The sequence below is a fragment of the Monodelphis domestica genome, chromosome 1 (genome assembly GCF_027887165.1).
Source record: "Monodelphis domestica isolate mMonDom1 chromosome 1, mMonDom1.pri, whole genome shotgun sequence".
Classification (NCBI taxonomy): Eukaryota; Metazoa; Chordata; class Mammalia; order Didelphimorphia; family Didelphidae; genus Monodelphis; species Monodelphis domestica.
The window spans coordinates 259,235,045-259,255,512 of record NC_077227.1 but is presented as its reverse complement, the minus strand read 5'-3'; the positions used below and the strand labels follow the sequence as shown (position 1 = coordinate 259,255,512).

Below are 20,468 nucleotides of genomic sequence, written 5' to 3'. Positions count from 1 at the left end.
TGACCCTGTCATTTAAGTCATTTAACTTCTATTTGCCCCTACTTTCCTCAACTTTAAAATAGGAATAGTGATAGCACCTACTTCCCAGGGTTATTGTGAGGATCAAATGAGATAATATTTGCAAAATACTTATCACAGTGCCTGGTATGCAGTAGGCACTTAATAAATGCTTATTTTCTTCCCTCATTCTCTTCTTCCTTAATTCCCTCCTTCATCCTTTCCCTTCTTCCTTCCCTCCTACATCCTTCCTGCCTTTTTTCTCTTTTCTTTCTTCGCTTCTTTCCCACCCTCTTTCCTTCTTTCTTTTTCCTTTCCTTCTTTACTTCCTTCATTGCCATAGTCACACAGCTAATAATTGTCAGTAATTGAATTGTTATTCAAACCCATTCTCCTGTATCCAACTCCAATGTTCTTTCCATTAAACTACTTTGGCACGCAGTAAACCAACCCTCTAAAGCACTGGGGCTTTCTTATTTTCACAACTGAGCTGACAAATAGCCCTAGGCATGCCTGAGGACTGAGGCCCAAAATAATACTTTCTGTGGAATATTTTTTCAACTATGAGAAACATACCAAAACAGAGAAACAGAAAACTTCTAACTCCATCCTCACCTCTTCATCTATTAACAACCAGAACTTATTTTCATCTTTTTAGTTACCCTGGCTGAATGTTTTCTAAGCAAGCTTTCTCCTCTTTGACTGCTTGTGGCAAAAGTTGAGGCTCTACTCCATAGAATGAGGAACAATGTCCTTCCTAAAGTGGTAGAAAAAAGTACTGGTTCTGGAGTCTGAGAATTTGGGTTCAAATCCTACCTGTCTACATTACCTAGGCAAGTTATTTAACCTCTCCTGGGATTCCATTTCCTCAAATTAAAATGATGAGGGTAGACTAGATGGTCTCTGCAGTCCCTTCCAGTTCTAGGTCCATGGCCCAAGTTTCCATAACTTCTTTTCCTTCTTTTTAGAGCCCCTAACTTACCCGTCCTCTGGTCCTGTTCTTTCGTTTGGGAGTATCTTCTTCTAAATCCTCCTCTTCATTCACTTCTTCTACATTTTCGTCATTTTCCAGAACCCTCTGTAATTACAGAAAAACAATGGCAAAATTTGATAAGGGAATGATCAAGAAAAGAGGAAGAAAGGGGAAAGAAGAGGGAAGAAGAATTCAACCAATCAGATTTTTAATTATAATTATCATAGTGTAGAAACTTTAAATGAAGATGTTAGGAATGCCTTAGAGAACAGAAATGCTGCCCATGGATTTGGCAATTTGTCTATATGAATCTTCTTCCAGCACCATCAACCTTCTCCTACCCTAAATATTCCAAAGCCATCAAGCTTTAGCAACTTGGTTTTCCAAAGAAGGGATTCATTTAAAAAAAAACAGATATTTAAGAAATACAAGAAATCAATAGCCATATCAAAAAGATTAAAATCACTAACTAAAATATAAAAGATAAAAGGATAAAAAACACTAACAACAAAGGAAAATTCACTTTAAAAGAATTCTGAAATTTGGCCTCATACCTATCTGATTGGCAAAGATGACAAAAAAGAAAAATAACAATTCTTGGAGGAGCTGAAGAAAGATAGGCAGCAGAGAACTGTTGGCAGAATTATGGATTGATTCAGCCATCCTGGAAAGTCATTTGGAGCTCAGCTATGTACAACTATTTCCATCTATTTCACTACTAGGTCTATATACGAATGAAATCAAAGAAAGAAGGAAAACGATCCCTATGTAGAGAAATACAGCTAGTTCCCAATTAAGTGTCATATAAAAGTTGTGATCAGCATCGGTTGGGACAATTCTTTATTGCTGATAAAATTATAGAACCTTTTAATATTTGCATAGATGAAATGATGAAAGATAGTTTCAGAGAAACTTGGGAAGATTCCTATAAATTGATACAGAGTGAAGTAAGCAGAATTAAGAGAATATTTTATTCATTAACAAAAACACCATGAAGAAAAACAATTTGAAAGATCAAATTCGATCAATACAATGACCAACCACAATTTCAATTGTCCAGTGAGGAAGCCTACTACTGCCCACCTCCTGACAGAAAGATGATTGACTTAGGATATCTAATTTAACACATTTTTTATATGTTGCAACTCAGGACTCAAGTCTAAGTCTTTGCTTAAAACTCTCCTCATTATTGTAAAGAACAATGGCTCAATGCCCCACGCTTTCATCTGGGTAGAGCTACTGAGAATTTGAGAAAGGAGAGATTCTTTTTCTGACTTCTGGCTTTGAGAAAGGATACACATGGTTCAAGGCTCTCTTGAAGGGGAGGCTTCTGGAAGGAGGGAAAGACTTTGGGAAGAACCTGACATATAGAGGAGTTGTTAATTCCAACATGTCCCAATTTCCAGCTTACCCCACACTAGAGATTCCTGAGACATTTCCCTTTGGTGGATCAGGCACTCTCTTGATTGATCTGAGATATCATAAGAAGAATAGGAGAACCCATTCATTCTGATAGTTCCTCTGATTTATATTTGAAACTGGCTCAAATAATTGGGGGGTTTTTTTGTGATTCATAATGATAGTCTTTGTATAACTTGCATCCAGTGAGAAAGGAATCAAGTCTTCAGATATGGATTGGGACACTCCTTCCCCAAAGAGCAATCTTGTGAATAACTTGATCTTAAAAAAATTATTTCCCTTAAAGTAGGAATATTTACCATGGGAGGAGAGTGGAAGAAAGAAAGTGGCAGTGTAAATAGATAAAATTCTGGTCTGGCATCCTCTCTCTGAAAATAGAATGGGCCAGTCTCATAACTTGATCTGTTGTTCTCTTCCTGGCAGAATCAAAGTCTCCCTAGGAGAAGGGTAGGCAAAATTCCAGAGGTATCTATTGACACCTCCCCATAATCCATATTTAGACAGACCCATGTAGACATTCATATATCTGCATGGGCAACAAGTACACACTTACACAATAGTAAATGTGAAGTCTTGTTTTGCTTGATTTTGCTTATTTTTAATTTTTTTAAATTAATGATCATTTGTTTTTTTCTCAGTCCCTTAATAACTTCCCAAAAAAGAAAAAGAAAATCCTTGTAACAAATATACATAGTCAAGCAAAACCAATTCTGGCATATTGGGGAAGGGAAAAAGTGAAATGGAGAAATGCCAAAATAATATAGGAAAATGCCAGCCATGATGATGTACCCCAAAGACTCAAAAGGAGGGACTCCTAAAGTCTGAAGAGGGAAAAATCAAAGACATCGAGTTCATTGAAAATCTTTACTTAACACAAACTCCAGAAATTACACCTAATAATGAAATGGTAGTGCCACTATAGTACCAATGTCTCAAATAGTTCCTCCATGCAAGTCTACCATCTCTGTCAGGAGATGGGTGGGATTCTTCATCATTGATCCTCTAGAATCCTAAGCCTTTGAGAGTTGTTCATTTATAGCAAGGGGGAAGAAGAGTCTAGTGGAAGAATAGCTAATGGCAGGGCTGTCTAAAGAAGAAAAAAGGGTCATTGAAGCATTTTTTTTTAATGCACAGAAGAGAACTGAAGTAACTTCAGAAGGAATCACATATAAGCAAGACAGCTTTCAAAGGATCATGTTGAATTTATTTTATAAATATATATATATATATATGTCATGTATATTTAAAAGAAAGGGAAAGGAACCTGTGTGTAATATTCATGTTTCCATATGAAATCCTCTACTGTTCTACTTTACATATGGAAATAGTCTCTTTTCACGTGCTATTCATTAAATTCAAGATAATAAATAAGTAAATAATTTGAATGGTCCAACTCTGTGTCCATCTAAGAGGTTTTCACAAAAGCTTTTTCAAAGTATAACTTTCCTTTTACTCTTCTTGAAGTGTCCTCTGTGAAACATGAAAATGTCATTTTTCTTCTGCCTATCTTTCTAGAACTTTGCTCTGGTTGAGGAAAACAAGTAACTTCCTATTTGTCTAATCAGTTCAACAATAATATGCTGTTAATAATAACCCATTGTTGTTTAAGCATAACAAATTCTTGTTATTTAAAATTCATTACTTAATACTCATTGATTTTTTTTAATTTGGCTAAATGATCATTTACTTAATTACTCCTCAAAAACAACTCTGAGAATTTCATTAGCATTATTAGTATCATTTACAAATTAATAATCTGAAGGGACATACATTTCTAACTGCTTAATATTATGGGCATCAGATTTCATTGGCTTTCAAAGTCCAGTCCATTTACTTGGCTTCTTTGATTAGACTACATTGGCATCTCTATCATGCCCTTTATTTAGGTTATTTGTACCTATTAGTTAAGTGGGTACATGTTCATTATATCTCTTGGGGTTTTTTAACATGGATTAAATGCACCATAATTTATGATGGGAAAAATAAATCAGTTAACTAGATGCCAGGAATCCTGTGATCTAAATGTGTCTTTATCATTCACTCAGTGTGTAACCTTAGATCACTTACAGACTCATTGTGCCTCTTTTACCATCTTAAAACAAAATTAAACATACCCTGATCTACGCTTCCTTCATGCAAGTCCTACTCCAATGCCCCATCATGACATGGAGAAGTTTTTGGAATATCAAAAGTTATGCCAATGGAACAAAGGTCTTAAAGGTTGTGCCAAACTTTTAAGGCTTCATCTAAGGGTCTGGTGATGAATCATAGGCTCAATGTCTCATCAGTTGAAGGCTTGGTCACAAATGATGTGTTTCTTTTGAATACAGAAACTTGTGTAAGGCAAAGAGGAATTGCAATCTGTGCCAATAGAAGAAATGCCTACTCTGACAGAAATCACTGATACGTGAAGGATTAGAATGGTCTTCAGTTCTCATTGGATTTTTGTATGGGTAAAATAGGATCATGTCTGTAGAAAACCCTTAGAAAAGCATTAGTTACCAGTTAGAAATTAGGAATTAGGGGGCAGCTGGGTCACTCAATGGATTGAGAGGCAGACCCAGAGATAGGAGGTCCTGGGTTCAAATCTGATCTCAGACACTTCTTAGCTGTGGGCAAGTCACTTGACCCCCATTGCCTCACCCTTACCACTCTTCTACCTTGGAACCAATACCCAGTATTGATTCTAAGACAGAAGGTAAGGATTTAAAAAAAGGAAATCAGGAATTATCATTCATGTCATCTCATTTGGCAATATTTGACACCACTTTCAAGCCTTACATACAAAGCAAAGGCTTCATGAGAGGCAGTTGTATAGCCTTCTCATGCCACCTTCTTGCCAAGGAAGAATGCTTTGCATCCTAACCACAGTGGACAAAATCATGTTATTAATATGATACCATCAATGTACATAAAATAGTAATTGGCATTTACATACATAAAACTTTATGGTTTATAAAGGTTATCCTCAAAATAACTCTATAGAATAGGTAGGAAGGATGTTATTTTCCATTTTACACATGAGGAAACTGAGATTTTTGAGACGTTCAGTGACTTGTCTATGGTCTGGTAGCAGAGCTGGTCTATGAACCAAGATGTTCTGACTCCAAGTCTAGAGACCTTTGCATGAAGATTATGCTCTTTCTACATGTATATCAAATTATTCCTCCTAAAAATTCAAAGTGGTTCAGACATCAATTTCTGGCCTCTCCACTGAAATTAGCTGCATAGCCATCAGCTACATCTACATCTGTCAGGGCAATGATCCATTTTCCCTTGGCCATGATATAGCACCCTGGCAGAGAAAGAGCATGCTGAGTCTAATGGAGAAAACCCTGACCTGAGGGTTAGGAGGACTAGTCTCAAGAACAAATTCTGTGTAATAGCAGCAGCAGCAGTAACAATAGCAACAAAAGCAATAGTCACGATGGTGGTGATGCTGGTGATGGTGGTATTTATGATAAAGGGCAATGATGACAGGAAAAAGTATTCCTTAAAATCCAGGTCATCTTTCATATTGGGGAAGGGAAGAAGTGAGATGGGGAAATGCCAAAATAATATAGGAAAATGCCAGCCATGATGATGTACCCCAAAGACTCAAAAGGAGGGACTCCTAAAGTCTGAAGAGGGAAAAATCAAAGACATCGAGTTCATTGAAAATCTTTACTTAACACAAACTCCAGAAATTACACCTAATAATGAAATGGTAGTGCCACTATAGTACCAATGTCACAAATGGTTTTGAAAAGAAGATGGACATATTCAGATATAATTTTTAAGTTATTCTTAAGTTAGATGCCATGAATCTAATTAGCAGACCAATAACACAAAAACAGTTGATATCTGCTATCATCATCATGAATGAACACATTCTTTGACAGAGAATATTTGACATCATATATAAAAACATTTAAGAACATGCAAAAAAACCAGCATATTTGGTAGCCACTGGCCAAGTAAGAACCAGGGAAGAAAAGGTGGAGTTATCAAAGAAGTCTAGGGATAAATACCACACAATATTCTAACAGAAGCAATTTAAGAAGTCCATTGAAGATCTGGGAAAGACATTAGAAAATTACATCAATATTCAGCTGGTACATACAGCAGAAAATATATACACCATATAACCAATTAAAGGCAACAAAAAAGAAACATGAACACCTGCCCAGGGGAGAGTTTCTTAGAAGATGAGTCAAAGTCATTAAGAGCAGGATCATATCTCCATGTAAACAGACACAAAGTCAGCCATGGAGTGTCAGATTTTCTCCCTCGCTTTCCTTTTTTTCCCTCTTTCCTCCGGCCAACCAATTACAATGCCCATAAATCCTAAAGAATATAACTGAAAGTGGAAGCAATTGAAAACACCTTAGTTCCCCACCAATTGTCATCCTGGAAGCCAAGGAAAGCAAGGAAACATCCTTAACATATGTCAAAGATGGGACTTTTCCTCTACCAAAAGGAAAAACTGGGAAGTTATTCTTTGGAGTTATTGCATCAGTACCCCAATATCTGAGCAGACTTGGACATCTGTAGCAACTCTCCTATTTCTAGCTCTCCTGAACCCTTGGCTGTAAAGAATTACATTAAAAAAATATCATTTGGAGGTAGGCTTTGTGTATTTTTCTTCCTTTTATTTTAAAAACGTCTAGAATTCAAACAGTCTTCATTCAAATTGCTAAACGAGCAGCCCAAATTTAAATACTACATATTATATATATATATAAAACATATATATATATATAAAAAATATAATATATATATATATAATAATATATATATAATATAATTTATATATATATAATAATATATATATAATATAATTTATATATATATATAATATGTAGTATTTAAATTTGGAAATATTTTGGAATATTCCAGGACCTGATTAGCAGAATCCAAGGACTTTGAGAATCACGTCCAAAATGGAAACATGGAGAAGTAACTTCCAATTCATAGCAATATAGTGCAGTAGGAAAACACTGGATTTGTAGTCAACAAATCTGAGGTCAAGTTCACTTGTCAAGTTCTCATGTACCACTTATAATCTTATGACCCTGGACAAGACACTTATGTACTCATCTTCTGTTTCCTCATTTGTAAAATGATGTGATTAGACTAAATGAATTCTGAATTCCTTTCTAATTTTTTACATATGCTTATGAGCTGATGTCTTCAAAAAGATTGCATTGGTTGTATCCCAAAAAGATTTTTATAAAAGAAAAATATCCATTTGTACAAAAATATTTGTTGCAACTCTTTTTGTGGTAGCAAAGAACTGTACACTGGGGAATGGCTGAACAAGGTGTGGTACAATATTGGGATGGGATACTATTGTGCTATAAGAAATGACGAACAGGATGATTTTGGAAAAATCTGGAAAGGACTAACATGAACTGATGCAAAGTCAGCATAACCAGAAAAACATTGTACACAGTGACTGCAGTAATTTTTGATGAACAACTGTGAATGACCTAATTATTCTCAACAATGCAGTTATCCAAGATAGTTCCAGAGACTCATGAGGAAAAATGTCATTTGCTCTCAAAGAAAGAATTGATAGAGTCTGAATGCAGACAGAAACATACTATATTTCATTTTCTTTTTCTTTCTTTTGTTTTTCTTCTTCCTCATGCTCCTCCTCCTCCTCCTCCTTCTACTTCTTCCTCCTTCTCTTTTTCTTCTTCCTCTTCCTCTTCTCCTCTTCCTCTTTTTCTTCCTCCTCTTCCTCTTCTCCTCCTCCTCTTCCTTCTCTCTTCCACAAGATGACTAATATGGAAAAATATTTTACATAATTGCTCATATATAGCAGATTCCTTACCATCTCAGAGAGGAGGGAAGATTAGGAGGGGGAAAGGAATGAAAGAAGGAAAGAATTTGGAACACAAAATTTTTATAAATAATGTTTAAAATTTATTTTTACATTTAATTGGGGAAAAGTATTGTTTTTCAAAAGATTGCATTGCACTGATCTGACAGAAGCCAGGATCATAAAGGGAGGCTTTGAAGACATCATGAATTAAGTTTTTGGAGAAAAATGATCTTCATTATATGCTTACAACCCCATGATATCTTCTAATCTCAGACTGTGAGGGTAATTTTCTCTCTGAGTTATCAATAGTGGGAAATTCATTCTCTACTTGTTTTTCATGCCCACTCAAACAATCTCTCCCTTTGTCCAAGAATAAGAAGTGGGTCCATGGATCATATATCGATTCACAACAATCCTCAAAGTTTTCTTCCTTGCTATTTATTAACTCCATTGTGGTATTTGAACTTTTAGTCTCTAAAGAGAAAAGTGTCTTTGAAAGAGAATCAATGTGATGTAGTGGAGAATAAATATGTAGCAGAGGGCCTGGTTTCAAATCCCAGAACTGTTACTGACTAGCTGTGCAAGCCTGGGTAAATAATTCTACCTCTCTGGGATTCAGTGTCTTCCTTTGTCACATAAAGGGATTAAACTAAATGCCTTCTAAAATCCCTTCCAATCCTAAATCCTGAGTCCTCTCTGTACCTTGGGCTTCTAGTCTACAAGGGGCAGGGAAGAAAAAGACAAGAGATGGACAGTTATTCTAGTCCCAGCCTACTTTATGAGATAAAAATGTTTTGTGCTTTTTGGTGAATTCATTGAAATTCAGAGCTCAAAGGATCTTTTGTGATCATCTAGTTCAGCCAGCTCATTTTACACATAAAGCTCAAAGTTGTTTAATTCCTTGTACAAGGTCATAAAATTAATTGCTGGAAATAAATTGTAATTTCAATAAAATGGATTAGATTTGCATGGCACTTTATAGCATGAGTGTTTCATATACATTTCATTTGATCTTCACAACAATTCTATGAGATTGTTGGCATAGGCATTATTGTCTTTATATATATATATATATATAAACTTTTTCATAGTTTCAGAGAGTTGATGTGGCTCAAAGTCATATAGATAATCATAATCATAATAATAACAACATCAAGGACACATGTGATACCTAGTGGAATAGCGCGTCGGCTATGGAAGGGGTGGTAGGAGGGGGGAGGAAAAGAAAATGACCTTTGTTTCCAAGGAATAATGTTGGAAAATGACCAAATAAAATAATGTATAAAATTTAAAAAAAATTTTTCCAGAAAAAAAATAATAACAACAGCATAGCATCCATAAAATCTGTTAAGGTTTGTGAAGCACTTTATATCTGTTCTTATCTGGTCTTTACAAGAATTCAATGAGCATTTCTTGTTCCCATTTTAAAGATGAGAAATATTGGGCTAAGAGTGGTTAAGTGACTTGCTCAGGGTCACAGAACTTGACGTGAGATTTTAATTTGGTTCTTCTTGACCCTTCAACTAATAGTAAATTGGTAAAGCTCCCTAAACTAGGTGAGAGACAACATGATGGTTCATACTACAACAGATGTAAAGGAGTTCTAGACTTGGAGTAAAGAGAGATCTATTGAATCCCACCTCAAAAACTATAGGGCCCTAAGGTAAGTAACTTCTCTCATCCTCAGTTTTCTCACCTATAATGTAGGACCAATAATATCTGTAACAGTTTTCTCATTGGGTTGTTATAAAGATCAAGTGAGAGAATGCATGTGAAGTGATTTACAAACCTTAAAGCTATATAAGTGTCTATTGTCATATCTATCCAATAATATTGCTCCCTTCTTTCTCAAAGGGAAGTATTTCTAATGGAATAACTTTATAAAGGGGTAACCAAGGGTTAACGACTAGACTAAACACACTAACATCTCATCTTCTGAGATTTCATCAACTGAACTAAGGATGAAGAAAGAAGGTAGAAATCCCCAGGAATTTACACTCTATCCCCCTAGTTAAATACTCTATTCCCATCCCCAGTTTGTCGCCAGCAAATCATTCGGTTTTTGGTGGAACCAAAGACTATGTGTCACAGTTTAAACAATACATTAGTTAATATTCCTTCATAAGGATACTGGACTACTATGGACCTGGAGATGGAAATTGAACTCATATAAAAATTTATAGATTACAAAAGTTTAAAGAACAGACGTCATTTTACAAAATTATTATAGGTTTCTGCTTTTTTTGATGCTTACAAAGACTTTCTCCCTCAAAGTGAAAGCTTGAGCACTACAGAGTTCTGAGAACATTTGTGTCTGTCTCCACAAGGCATAGGTACCTGAGGTAGATCAGAAATCACCTCCTTTTCTTCAGGTGAGAAATAACACAGCTTTGTATCCTTCTCATGTAATAATACATATCCACCGAAGATGGAGGAGATTATGATATTACAGAGGAAACTGAGAAAGTGATCATAAATTTAATTAAATCATAATATGTGCTTTGCATGAAACTGAAAATGGATTAGCAATAGAAAGTGTTTTGTTAACCTTAAAACACTATGTAACTGTTAGATATTAGGATTGCATATAATGATTAGTACCCATGATAATTACTATGTATCATAAATACTTTTGCATATTTGCTGCTGTTGAGTCATTTCAGTCATGTCCAAGTCTTCATGACTACATTTGGGATTTTCTTATTAAAGATACTGAAATGGTTTAACATTTCTCTTCTTTAGTTCATTTTACAGATGAGGAAACGGAGGCAAAAAGGATTAAGTGATTTGCCCAGGTCACATGGCTAGTAAGAGTCTGAGGCTAGAGTTGAACTCAGTGCCTGGCACTCTAATCACTGTATCATCTGCCTGCATGTTAGCTATGGATAATCTTGCTATTTGTCTTCATTGTTGCTTCCGTGCATTCTGTTACTATACTGACTCACATATTGTATTGCTTTCTTTTAGTGACAATGTATTTTTGCTCATATAGACATATGCACATATTGTTGACATATGCATGTACTGTATCAGGAAGGTAGAAGAGAGAAGAATTTAAGTCAGGGAAGGTTTCATAAGAAGGTGGGTCCTTGAAGAAGGAGAGACCATCCCAGACTTACAGTAATGACATAATCAAAAGTAAAGAGAACTGAAACAGTGAGAGAAAATGCATAGTCCATTTTGGCTGGAATATAGAACATGTGAGGATCAGTATGGCAAGATAAGGCTACAATGGTAAATCAGAGCCAGGCCATGGAGGACTTTGAATACCAGGAGAGAGAGCTAATATTTGGTCTTCTAGACAATGGCAAACTATAGAAAGTCCTTGATTCAGGACCAATATAGTCAGAGACTTGCACCCCAAAACTTACTTGAATAGCCATGTGAAGGATAAATTAAAGAATGAAGAGACTAGAAGCTATTCCAATAGGTCAGATGAAAGATAAAGTAGTTTTGAACTAGAGTAGCAACAATTGAAGTAGGCAGAGAGAGAAGAATGAAAGAGATGGCAAAGATAAGAATCTACAGGAATTATAAACTGATCTAACATGAGGGAGGAAGAAGAATGAGGGAGGGAGAAGAGGCAAGAGAGACTACATAGTTTGGATGATTAGAAAGGTAATGGTGTCATAAAAAAATATATACAAAATTAGGAGGCATGGAGGAATGGCCTTGGAAACTGCTTAATCAGCCTCTTTTTTAAGACTTGGTAAGAAATAAGGAAGAATTTTATGCAGGGGATAGGAGACATTCCCTTCCAGTTCTGGGTTCAGTCAAAGGTTGAGTGGAAAAAGAAGACCTTAGGGAGGAGCAGAAACAAATTGTTAAAAAGCAAGGGAAAGTAAGTTGACTGTGATGGCCAAGATACTAATGAGGTGAAAAGAGTGATGGCTTTGGATTTGAATATTCTTAATGAGGAGTTTGTCAAAGCAGTTCTCCAGGGAAGTTGACTTTTTAAGAATTACTAGCAAGCATAACAAAAATGAAAATCCCTCTTCTAGCAAGCATAACGTGGGCCATATTTTGCAGCGAGTCACAAAAAGTGTGCTATGTTGATATTTTTGCCAGAACCAAGGGACAATTATGTGCACTCGCTATGCCTCTTATGTGAGAGGATCCTGAAGAGCCTCTCCAGTCTCTAGGTTATCAAATAGCAGGACATCTTCCTTTAAAAGTTGGGAAGACTTCAATGTACAAACAAGAAAAAAAGCTAAAGAAGCACAGCCAACAGATGGAAAATAGGATACAAAGGAGAAAGTGAGAAAATGACAATGACCACTCAAAACTAAATAATATATAAAAAGGCTCTTCCTATAAAGGAGGGAGCTGTACTCCTTCTAAGAAGGAAATGCTAAGAAATGAAGATGTGTATCTACAAAAGGAGACAGATATGAGATCATCACATCATGAGGTCAGAGGAAAAAGAAATTAGAAAGGATGATCATTGACTCCCTGTTAAAGGTTAAAGGTTAAATTGACCAGACATTAACAGAAGACTTCCCAAGACTTGTCAAACCTCATGACTACTGTCCACATCTAGAACTTCACATGAGCATGAATGATACTTCTGGAGGAAATGCAGAACTTTGCTAAGGGTCTTGGGATCTTGGGGGAGAAACTGAATATCATAGACTCCCAAGCAATGGAGCTAGGTGGTACAATGGATAGAGTGCCGGACTTAGAGTCAAAAAACTCCATTCTAAATCTCTTCCCATCTAGTTACAAGCTCTGGGCAAGTCACTTAACCTCTCTCAACCTCACTTTTCTCACCTGTAAAATGGGGAAAGTTACCTGTCAAGGTTGTTATAAGACCCAAAAGATATAATATTTGTAAAGTTTACAAATTTTTAATTTATAAACTGCAAAAATTTTAAGTGCTATATAAATGTTAATTATAATTTTCAACACCAGTGCCAACCACAATTGAGGGCTTCAGAGGAGAAAGGTAGGCTTGAGGTGTGCTATTTAAGAAGATGTCTAGGAACAGGTTTTGGATTTATAGCTTAAAATATAGAAATTTTAATATAAAGGATGTTGTTATTCAGTTGTTTTCAATCATGTCTAACTCTCTGTGATTCCATTTGGAATTTTTGTGGCAAAGATACTTGGCAAAGATTCACCATTTCCTTCTCCAGATCATTTTACAGATGAGGAAACTGAGGCAGCCATGGTTAAGTGATTTGCCCAGGGTAAACCAGTACATGTCTGAGGCTAGATTTGAACTCTGACTCCAGGACCAGAATTCTTTCCACTGTGCTCCTAGCCAATAAAAAAAATGTAAGGCCTTATGATTGGATTCTAAAACATCAACTTCACAGTTACAATATGGTAAATATATAGTTAGCAGTTTTCCTGAGGATGGTGCGGAAGATATGTGGATTTTAATCGGTTATCAGCTCAATATTAGACAACATTGTGATGTTGTGGGCAGAAACTGATAATTATATCTGCTAGTATCTGCTCTAGATGAGAAGGTTTAAAGAATAAGTGATAGCTGTTGCAGGACAATCATGTAAAAGAGGTCCCAGACTTGTTCTATATAGCCCAAAGGATAAAACCTCTTCTGCTTCTAGATCTAGTAGATATAGTCTTGGTATGAGGGAAAATATCCCAACATTTAGAGCTAACCCAAAGTAGAATGAGTTGCTTCAAAAGATCCCAAATTCTCCTTCATATGAAATCTTCAAGAAAAAAATAGTTAATAAGTATGTTGTCAAAGGGATTTTTCATAAGATGTTGGTTATATTGTAAGGCCTCTGAGTTCCCTTCCAACTGTGGTAACCCTACATTCTAAAATGAGGTGACTCCATTGGAAATCTAGGTATTTCTTTTTTTTTTTTTTAACCCTTACCTTCCGTCTTGGAGTCAATACTGTGTATTGGCTCCAAGGCAGAAGAGTGGTAAGGGTAGGCAATGGGGGTCAAGTGACTTGCCCAGGGTCACACAGCTGGGAAGTGGCTGAAGCCAGATTTGAACCTAGGACCTCCCGTCTCTAGGACTGGTTCTCAATCCACTGTGCTACCCAGCTGCCCCCGAAATCTAGGTATTTCTACCAATAAACATTCACTAATGTTACTCTTCACAGGACACTTTAGAAAATAAATATCTATTTAAATAGTTACTTAGTGATTACAAGCACAGCTTGCTGTGTTTCTGAGGGGCTTTCCACCTACCATAAATATTTCTAATTTCCATGAGAGAAGTTCATCAGAGTTAAAAGAAAGGACTTGAAGTAAATAAGGAGAAGGAAATCGTCTAGGTCATTTGGAAGAGGTGAGAGGTTGAATTTGGGGAAGAGAAATTGGGGGAAATTTAAAGATCAATCTCCAGGACCAGACAGTGGCCCAGGTTCTTTGAAGGATTTGAATGAGCAACAGGAAAGAGCACAATTAAAGAAAATATAAGAAGATTAAGGAGGATCAAGTTAGGGATTAAAGAATAGAATCTGAAAAGGCAATTTCAAGAAGGAAAAATAGAAGATAGTTGTTAAGTCAAGGCAAAGTTAGGAAAGGCAAGTGGAACAATTAAAAAGTAAAAGAAATTGATAAAGTAGGTTGGTGAGTGATGCAAACTGGTGAAACACATACAAGGTCGGTGTGAGGGTAAAGAAAAGATGATGTTCTGGTTCAGGTTTAACTCAGGCCACTAGTGATTTAACTTGAAATTGAAAAGCAATGAAATGCTGGTGAATCTTAAAATACAATTTTTAAATGACTTTTACTTACAGGGATAAGGATTACCCTTGTGATTTCACTGGTATATTCACTCTCAAGAACCTATAATATCCATTTCCACAATATATTCACCTTGATTAGCTACCACAACTATGACCCCAAAAAGGGAACTTTTGTCCGTCTCCACTGGAGTAAAGGTGCTCCTTCCCTTAGTGGTCCTCCACTATACAATTCCTAATGAAAATCGGAGGGTCCCTATAGATTCATCAAGGGTTGGTATAAATCTATCAGTAATCCCTTATATGTTTTGTCCCTTCCCTTCCAATACACTATGACCCGAACATATGATCTCCAGACCTCTCAAGTTCTGCCATTAAATAGGATGTGCCTCAGAGGAACCTTGACCCTTGTCCATGGAGTATTCATCCCAAGGGTCCCTCAAGTCTGAAGAAAAAAATATTTCAATCACTTGAATATCCAAATGGAGTCAAAGTTTTCAGGGATGTCCTAAGTTTTGACAGAGCAGAAAGACTCCTAATGCCCCATCCCAGATGATAGGTGACATAAATCCATTTCTCCAAACCCATTTCTTTTTTAGGAATTTAACCCTCCCCCCTTGCTGACCCTTACTATGAAACCAGCTGCAGAGGGAATTCTTCTTCATGTGGTCAGATATGCAGGACTTCTCATCTTAGTCTCTTAAAAAAGGACAAAGAATAGTCTCATTTGGGGCCCTTTAAAGATTTAACTGGCTTCGCAAAAGTAAATCATCTGTAAGATCCCCAAGTTTATACAAGCATCCTGCATTATTTCCTGCATTAGACAGGAACTCACTCAACATTGTTCTAATGGTTCATTAGATTGCTGTTTAAGCTTCTGCATCCTTCCAAGTTCCATAATGGTGAAAATTGACCCTTCGGTTTAGGAAAGCATGGTAGTGGATGAGGATGGGAGGAGAGAGGACAAGCCATACTAATAAGGTAAATCTGAGACTCTTATCACCAATGATGGTTCCCAATTCTCATCCTCAACCCCACTCCCAGTTCCTTTCTCTGGTAGTGCTCATCTTAGTAGGATTCATCACTTTCACCAGTAAAACTTCTGAGCCTGAGGCTAGAGTTCCCACCTGAAGCCTGTTACATCATTGCCCTTCCATCATTGTCCTTTTCTGCTGAACAGCTCATCAACTGCCCCTCTGCCTTCAAGACACAGTCCTTAAAAAACAAAAAACAGCACTGACAAGATAGTGAACTAGACACTTTCCCCACTTCCCACTAGCTCTCAACCCCCATCCCCACACACCCCAAAAGGAATTATATACCAGATATACAGCAATTACATCTGAATTCATAGGACCAGAAAAAAAGAATAAGAACCATAACATAAAATATTTAAGGAACAGAAAACACTAATCTTTAAAGCATTCATTCAGCATCCCTCCTCAATCCAACCTTGTGGTTTATGTTTAAAGCACATACTGGGATCTCCTCCTACTACAGAGATTTTACTGACATATCATTTCTCGACCATTTCCCACCATAAACATAAAAACAAGCAACCGACATTCATCTAGAGGCAGAGGGGCAGCAGCCTTCTGTTTGAGGTGGCCCTAGATTAAGAGACCCCAAGGCTGCAGAAATTCTGCCTGGAAACACTCTCCTCGTCCTCTTCCTGCCCTGGAAAAAGTAGCAAGTATTGATTAAGAAAAGAAAAGGAGAGAAAGAGTCAAAGGAGGAACTGAATAAAGGAGCCAGTGCAATTGTTTTTATCAGGCCTGAAGGAAAAGACACTGAAACCCAATTGAGACCAATCCTTTTGAACCCCTGGAGACTACTCAGCACCAAGACCTAGGGTAATGAACCCTAAATCCCATAATATGGGCAGAGACTTAGGTCACTTTATCATCCAGGTACATGGGGGTATCCAAAAGTAAAGGGGGAAGGAGACAAAAAGTGATTGACAAGGCAATATAAGGGTATTGGGGAAAGTTGAAACAACAAAGATTTCAAAATACAGAAAAATCAATAAAAACCCAGGGCATGAGTGGAAAAATCAATAGAGAAGATACTAAAACTGGAAGAAAGAACAAATACTACACACTCTAAGAGATTACAAAGCTCTATTAACAAATAAATACCAAGTAAAGGAAACAACTACCTGGTGAAACACAGAATCCTGTGGAATACCAAGAGAATATGGAACCAAAAATTTCAGAATGGTTCAAAAGAGAAATAAAGTCCATAAGAGTATACACTATGAATATATATGATAGAAATTATAGTTTTCAATACAGAATTTTTCATAATACAGAATTATTGAATTAGAAAAAAATTGAACCCATACTAGAAAGTTTCCACACAGAATCAAAAGAAAAAATGAACATATTTGGAAGACAAAAATATTTAAGTGGACAAAAAAATTGGCAGAAGAAAAGAAAAGAGAACAATGTTAAAAAAAAAACACACCATAACCTCTTTATAAACTAAATCTTTCTACCTTGAAGACAAGATGTACAGGGAAAGTTTAAAGATCATATGTCTCCCAGCAGAACATGACAAATTAAAAAAAAAACAAAAGTGAATTCACATCTGCCTCTAATTGCTGGATCACAAAACCAATTTATTTTTATTTTCTTCATACTGGTCATCTAGCTCTTCTAAAACCATTAGTAAAAAATCAGGGAATCCTGATTTATGAACCATTATTATCCTACCTGTCAATTTCCTGAAGTATCCATCTGGCTAATCCTATGGCATCACTAGGGGCCCCCTCCTTATCCCTTTGATAGGGTTCCACATATATAACTATAGCCCTATGTACTTCTTTTATCTAATACTTCCAACTACCATTCCATTAATTAAACCATAAAATTAACCAAAAAATCATTGCAACCCAATCCTGGCAAATAATACCAAATATTCTGGGATAGGTCTAACTCAAATTGGTCCAAGTTTAGAATTAGATTGTGTTATAAAATAACCATAACATACAATAAGAGTAACTTTGCTTATAATAAAGGATGACAAGGATGTGAGTACAAAAAAAAACAAATAATATTCCCCTTTGTCTCCATATTCACCAGGGCAGCAACACTGGGTCAGAAAGATGTCCCAAAAGGGAAGTGGGAACTCTGCCAAACTTCAGAAACAACAGTTCCCTGTAGGCTGGGCAGTTTACATTGATAGTCCTAAAGACCATTCAAACCCCCAGGGCAGCCTCTTGCCTACTTAAAGAAAAACCATCCCAGCCTACAAAAAATAAATATTGTTTCTTCCTCAGGAGGGATGTAGTTGTAGTGTTATTGTTGAGATTTTGAAAGGAATGGAGCAAGGTTGTCAGACTATTAAGAGACAATATATATCGACCATAAAAGTTTTAATTAGGTACTTCAAGTTGAAGCATAAACACCCACAAGAAGTTTTTAAGAGAAAGGTTGAAAATCTCAACCAGTATGAAGAGTATGGAAAATTATGCAATGACTTGTATCAAATATGCTGTGTATGTATTTCTGCCCTAAGTGAATGACTTATAGCTATGTTCCAAGTGTAGATCAATCTCCTTCACAAAGATTATTCAATATGGGAAACATATCTCCTCATTTCATTTTGTTAGGGACATTGTAAAGCTCCCAAAGAAAATAAGTGGGCTTACTTGAAGGAGCATTTGAGATGAACAGGAAATTGAGCCTTAACAGAATGTTAGAGAGTAGAAGAGTGTTATACAGAGAAGAAAGAAGAATAAAGGAACAGCTATAAAATTACCTAAAAATCAGATTTGAGGCTTTTCCTAAAAGGAGGGTACTGGATGCTCTAAGGGGGAAGAAGCTGCTTTACCTTCAAAGAATGATATAGCAGTCATAAAAGCCACGAGGAAAGAAATCAGCCAGTATAGATCAGAGAAAGAATGAAAGAATTGACGAGTAGTAGTCACTGATGATTTCCTGCTCAGAGGTACTGAGACAATTTTTTTAACCTAATAATAATAAAGAAGTCTTTCGCCTTCCTAGGGCAAGTATCCAAGACAGAGACCTTCCCAAAACTTATCAAAAAGAATGACTACTCACTTCTGATGCTCACAAATGATACTAATAGAAAGAAGAGTTACCAATAATTATGAAGTCAGGCAAAAAACTAAAGATCATAGGCATACACATTGGTTTCCCACACACACACACACACACACACACTCTTTTCCACTGAAGGCAAGGAACAAAGAAGAGAAAAATGAATTTGATAAGCTGACTAAAAAGGTGTTGTCTGAAAATTGGATTTAGACTTTTGGACCACTAAGCTTAAAATGTAGGGTTGACAGATTCCTGGCCAGAGACGGAGTATACTCAATGAAGACTGGTAAGAATGTATTTGTCAAGTGTCTGGAGAATCTAATCAAAAGAACTTTAAACTAAAAAAGAATGGCAGAAAGAGAATGCCTATCCATCAATCCAGATACCATAGAGAATACAAATGAAGAAAAAAAGACAGCAGTAGACACCCAGAAATTCATACACAGGAAAGACTAGCAAAACCCATGGTTTTAATATGCCAAAATTTAGCAAAAGCAAAAGAACTACTAGTGGAAATTTTGAACATATAGGATTCTCTGACACTTCATGGGATGAAACTGACCAGACTTTGACTATGGATGATTATATCTTATTAAAAAATCAACAAGTTAGGTTTTTTTTTTTAAAGCAATGGGGTGAAACTGCATATCAAAGTATACTAATGTGATGAAATCCAGCAACCAAAGTGGGGGAGCATGATGGAGAGTATATGGGTCAAATGGACCCAAAGTCAATGGAAGAATAAACAGAAGTAATTTTATCACTGGGGTACACTACAGATGATCTGAGAAGAAAGTGTAAATAGATGAGGATGTGGATAAATAGAACACAAGTCTGGCATAGTAACATGACATAGTAGTGATGGGGGACTTCAATTATCCAGACACCTAATGGAGTTCTTGCCCAAAGTATAGCAGCTTATATATTTTTTTACCTTTCTTAAAGATAATTCCATCATTCAAAAGATGGTAGAAGCAACAAGAAGAAATTCTATTTTGCATCTAAGTGATACTAACAAAAAGGAACTGGTACCTGGGGTGGAAATGATGGGTCCCTGGTGGAGAGGAGGGAGTAACTACCTCCTCTCAGAATTTGTGAAAGAGAAAATGAGAAAATCTGAGCAAAGCATGACATGCAACCTAGATTTTTGGAAAGCAGATTTCAAAGGATTCAGAGCAAATATAGGCAGGATACCATGCATTAAAATTTTATAAATTAAAATTCCCACACTAAAATGGATGGGAAACAATTCCAGGGAGGAACCAAAAATGGAATTTGTCTGTAGAGACCAATATGGAATTACAAGATATTTACCAATCAACTTATATTTTAAAAAGAAATGTGCAGGTAGCTGTGGCATCCTCCATTCAACATTCACTAGACTTCACTCACCCACCCCCAATCCTGGTACTGTACTACCACCTCTTTTCTTCCTTAAGAGTTTAAAATTGCCACTTCAAAATTAACTATGGATGATGCTAGTGCCTGCCTGCCTTTGTTGTTGACAATGGCACTAGCATATGCAAAACTGAC

General features: G+C 36.3%; 1 protein-coding gene across 6 annotated transcripts in view; it reads right to left on the bottom strand.

The window, feature by feature from the left end:
• DPF3 (double PHD fingers 3) overlaps positions 1 to 20,468 on the bottom strand; it is a 437,118-nt gene that overhangs the window by 158,031 nt on the left and 258,619 nt on the right. For all 6 annotated transcript variants that reach the window (XR_008914980.1, XR_008914982.1, XR_008914981.1 and 3 more), the window contains exon 5: positions 980 to 1,075. Coding sequence is in view for 3 of the 6 variants with exons in the window: in XM_056810706.1 (XP_056666684.1) it covers positions 980 to 1,075 (96 nt within the window). In the remaining 3 variants the exon portion in view is untranslated. The remainder of the gene's footprint in view (positions 1 to 979; positions 1,076 to 20,468) is intronic.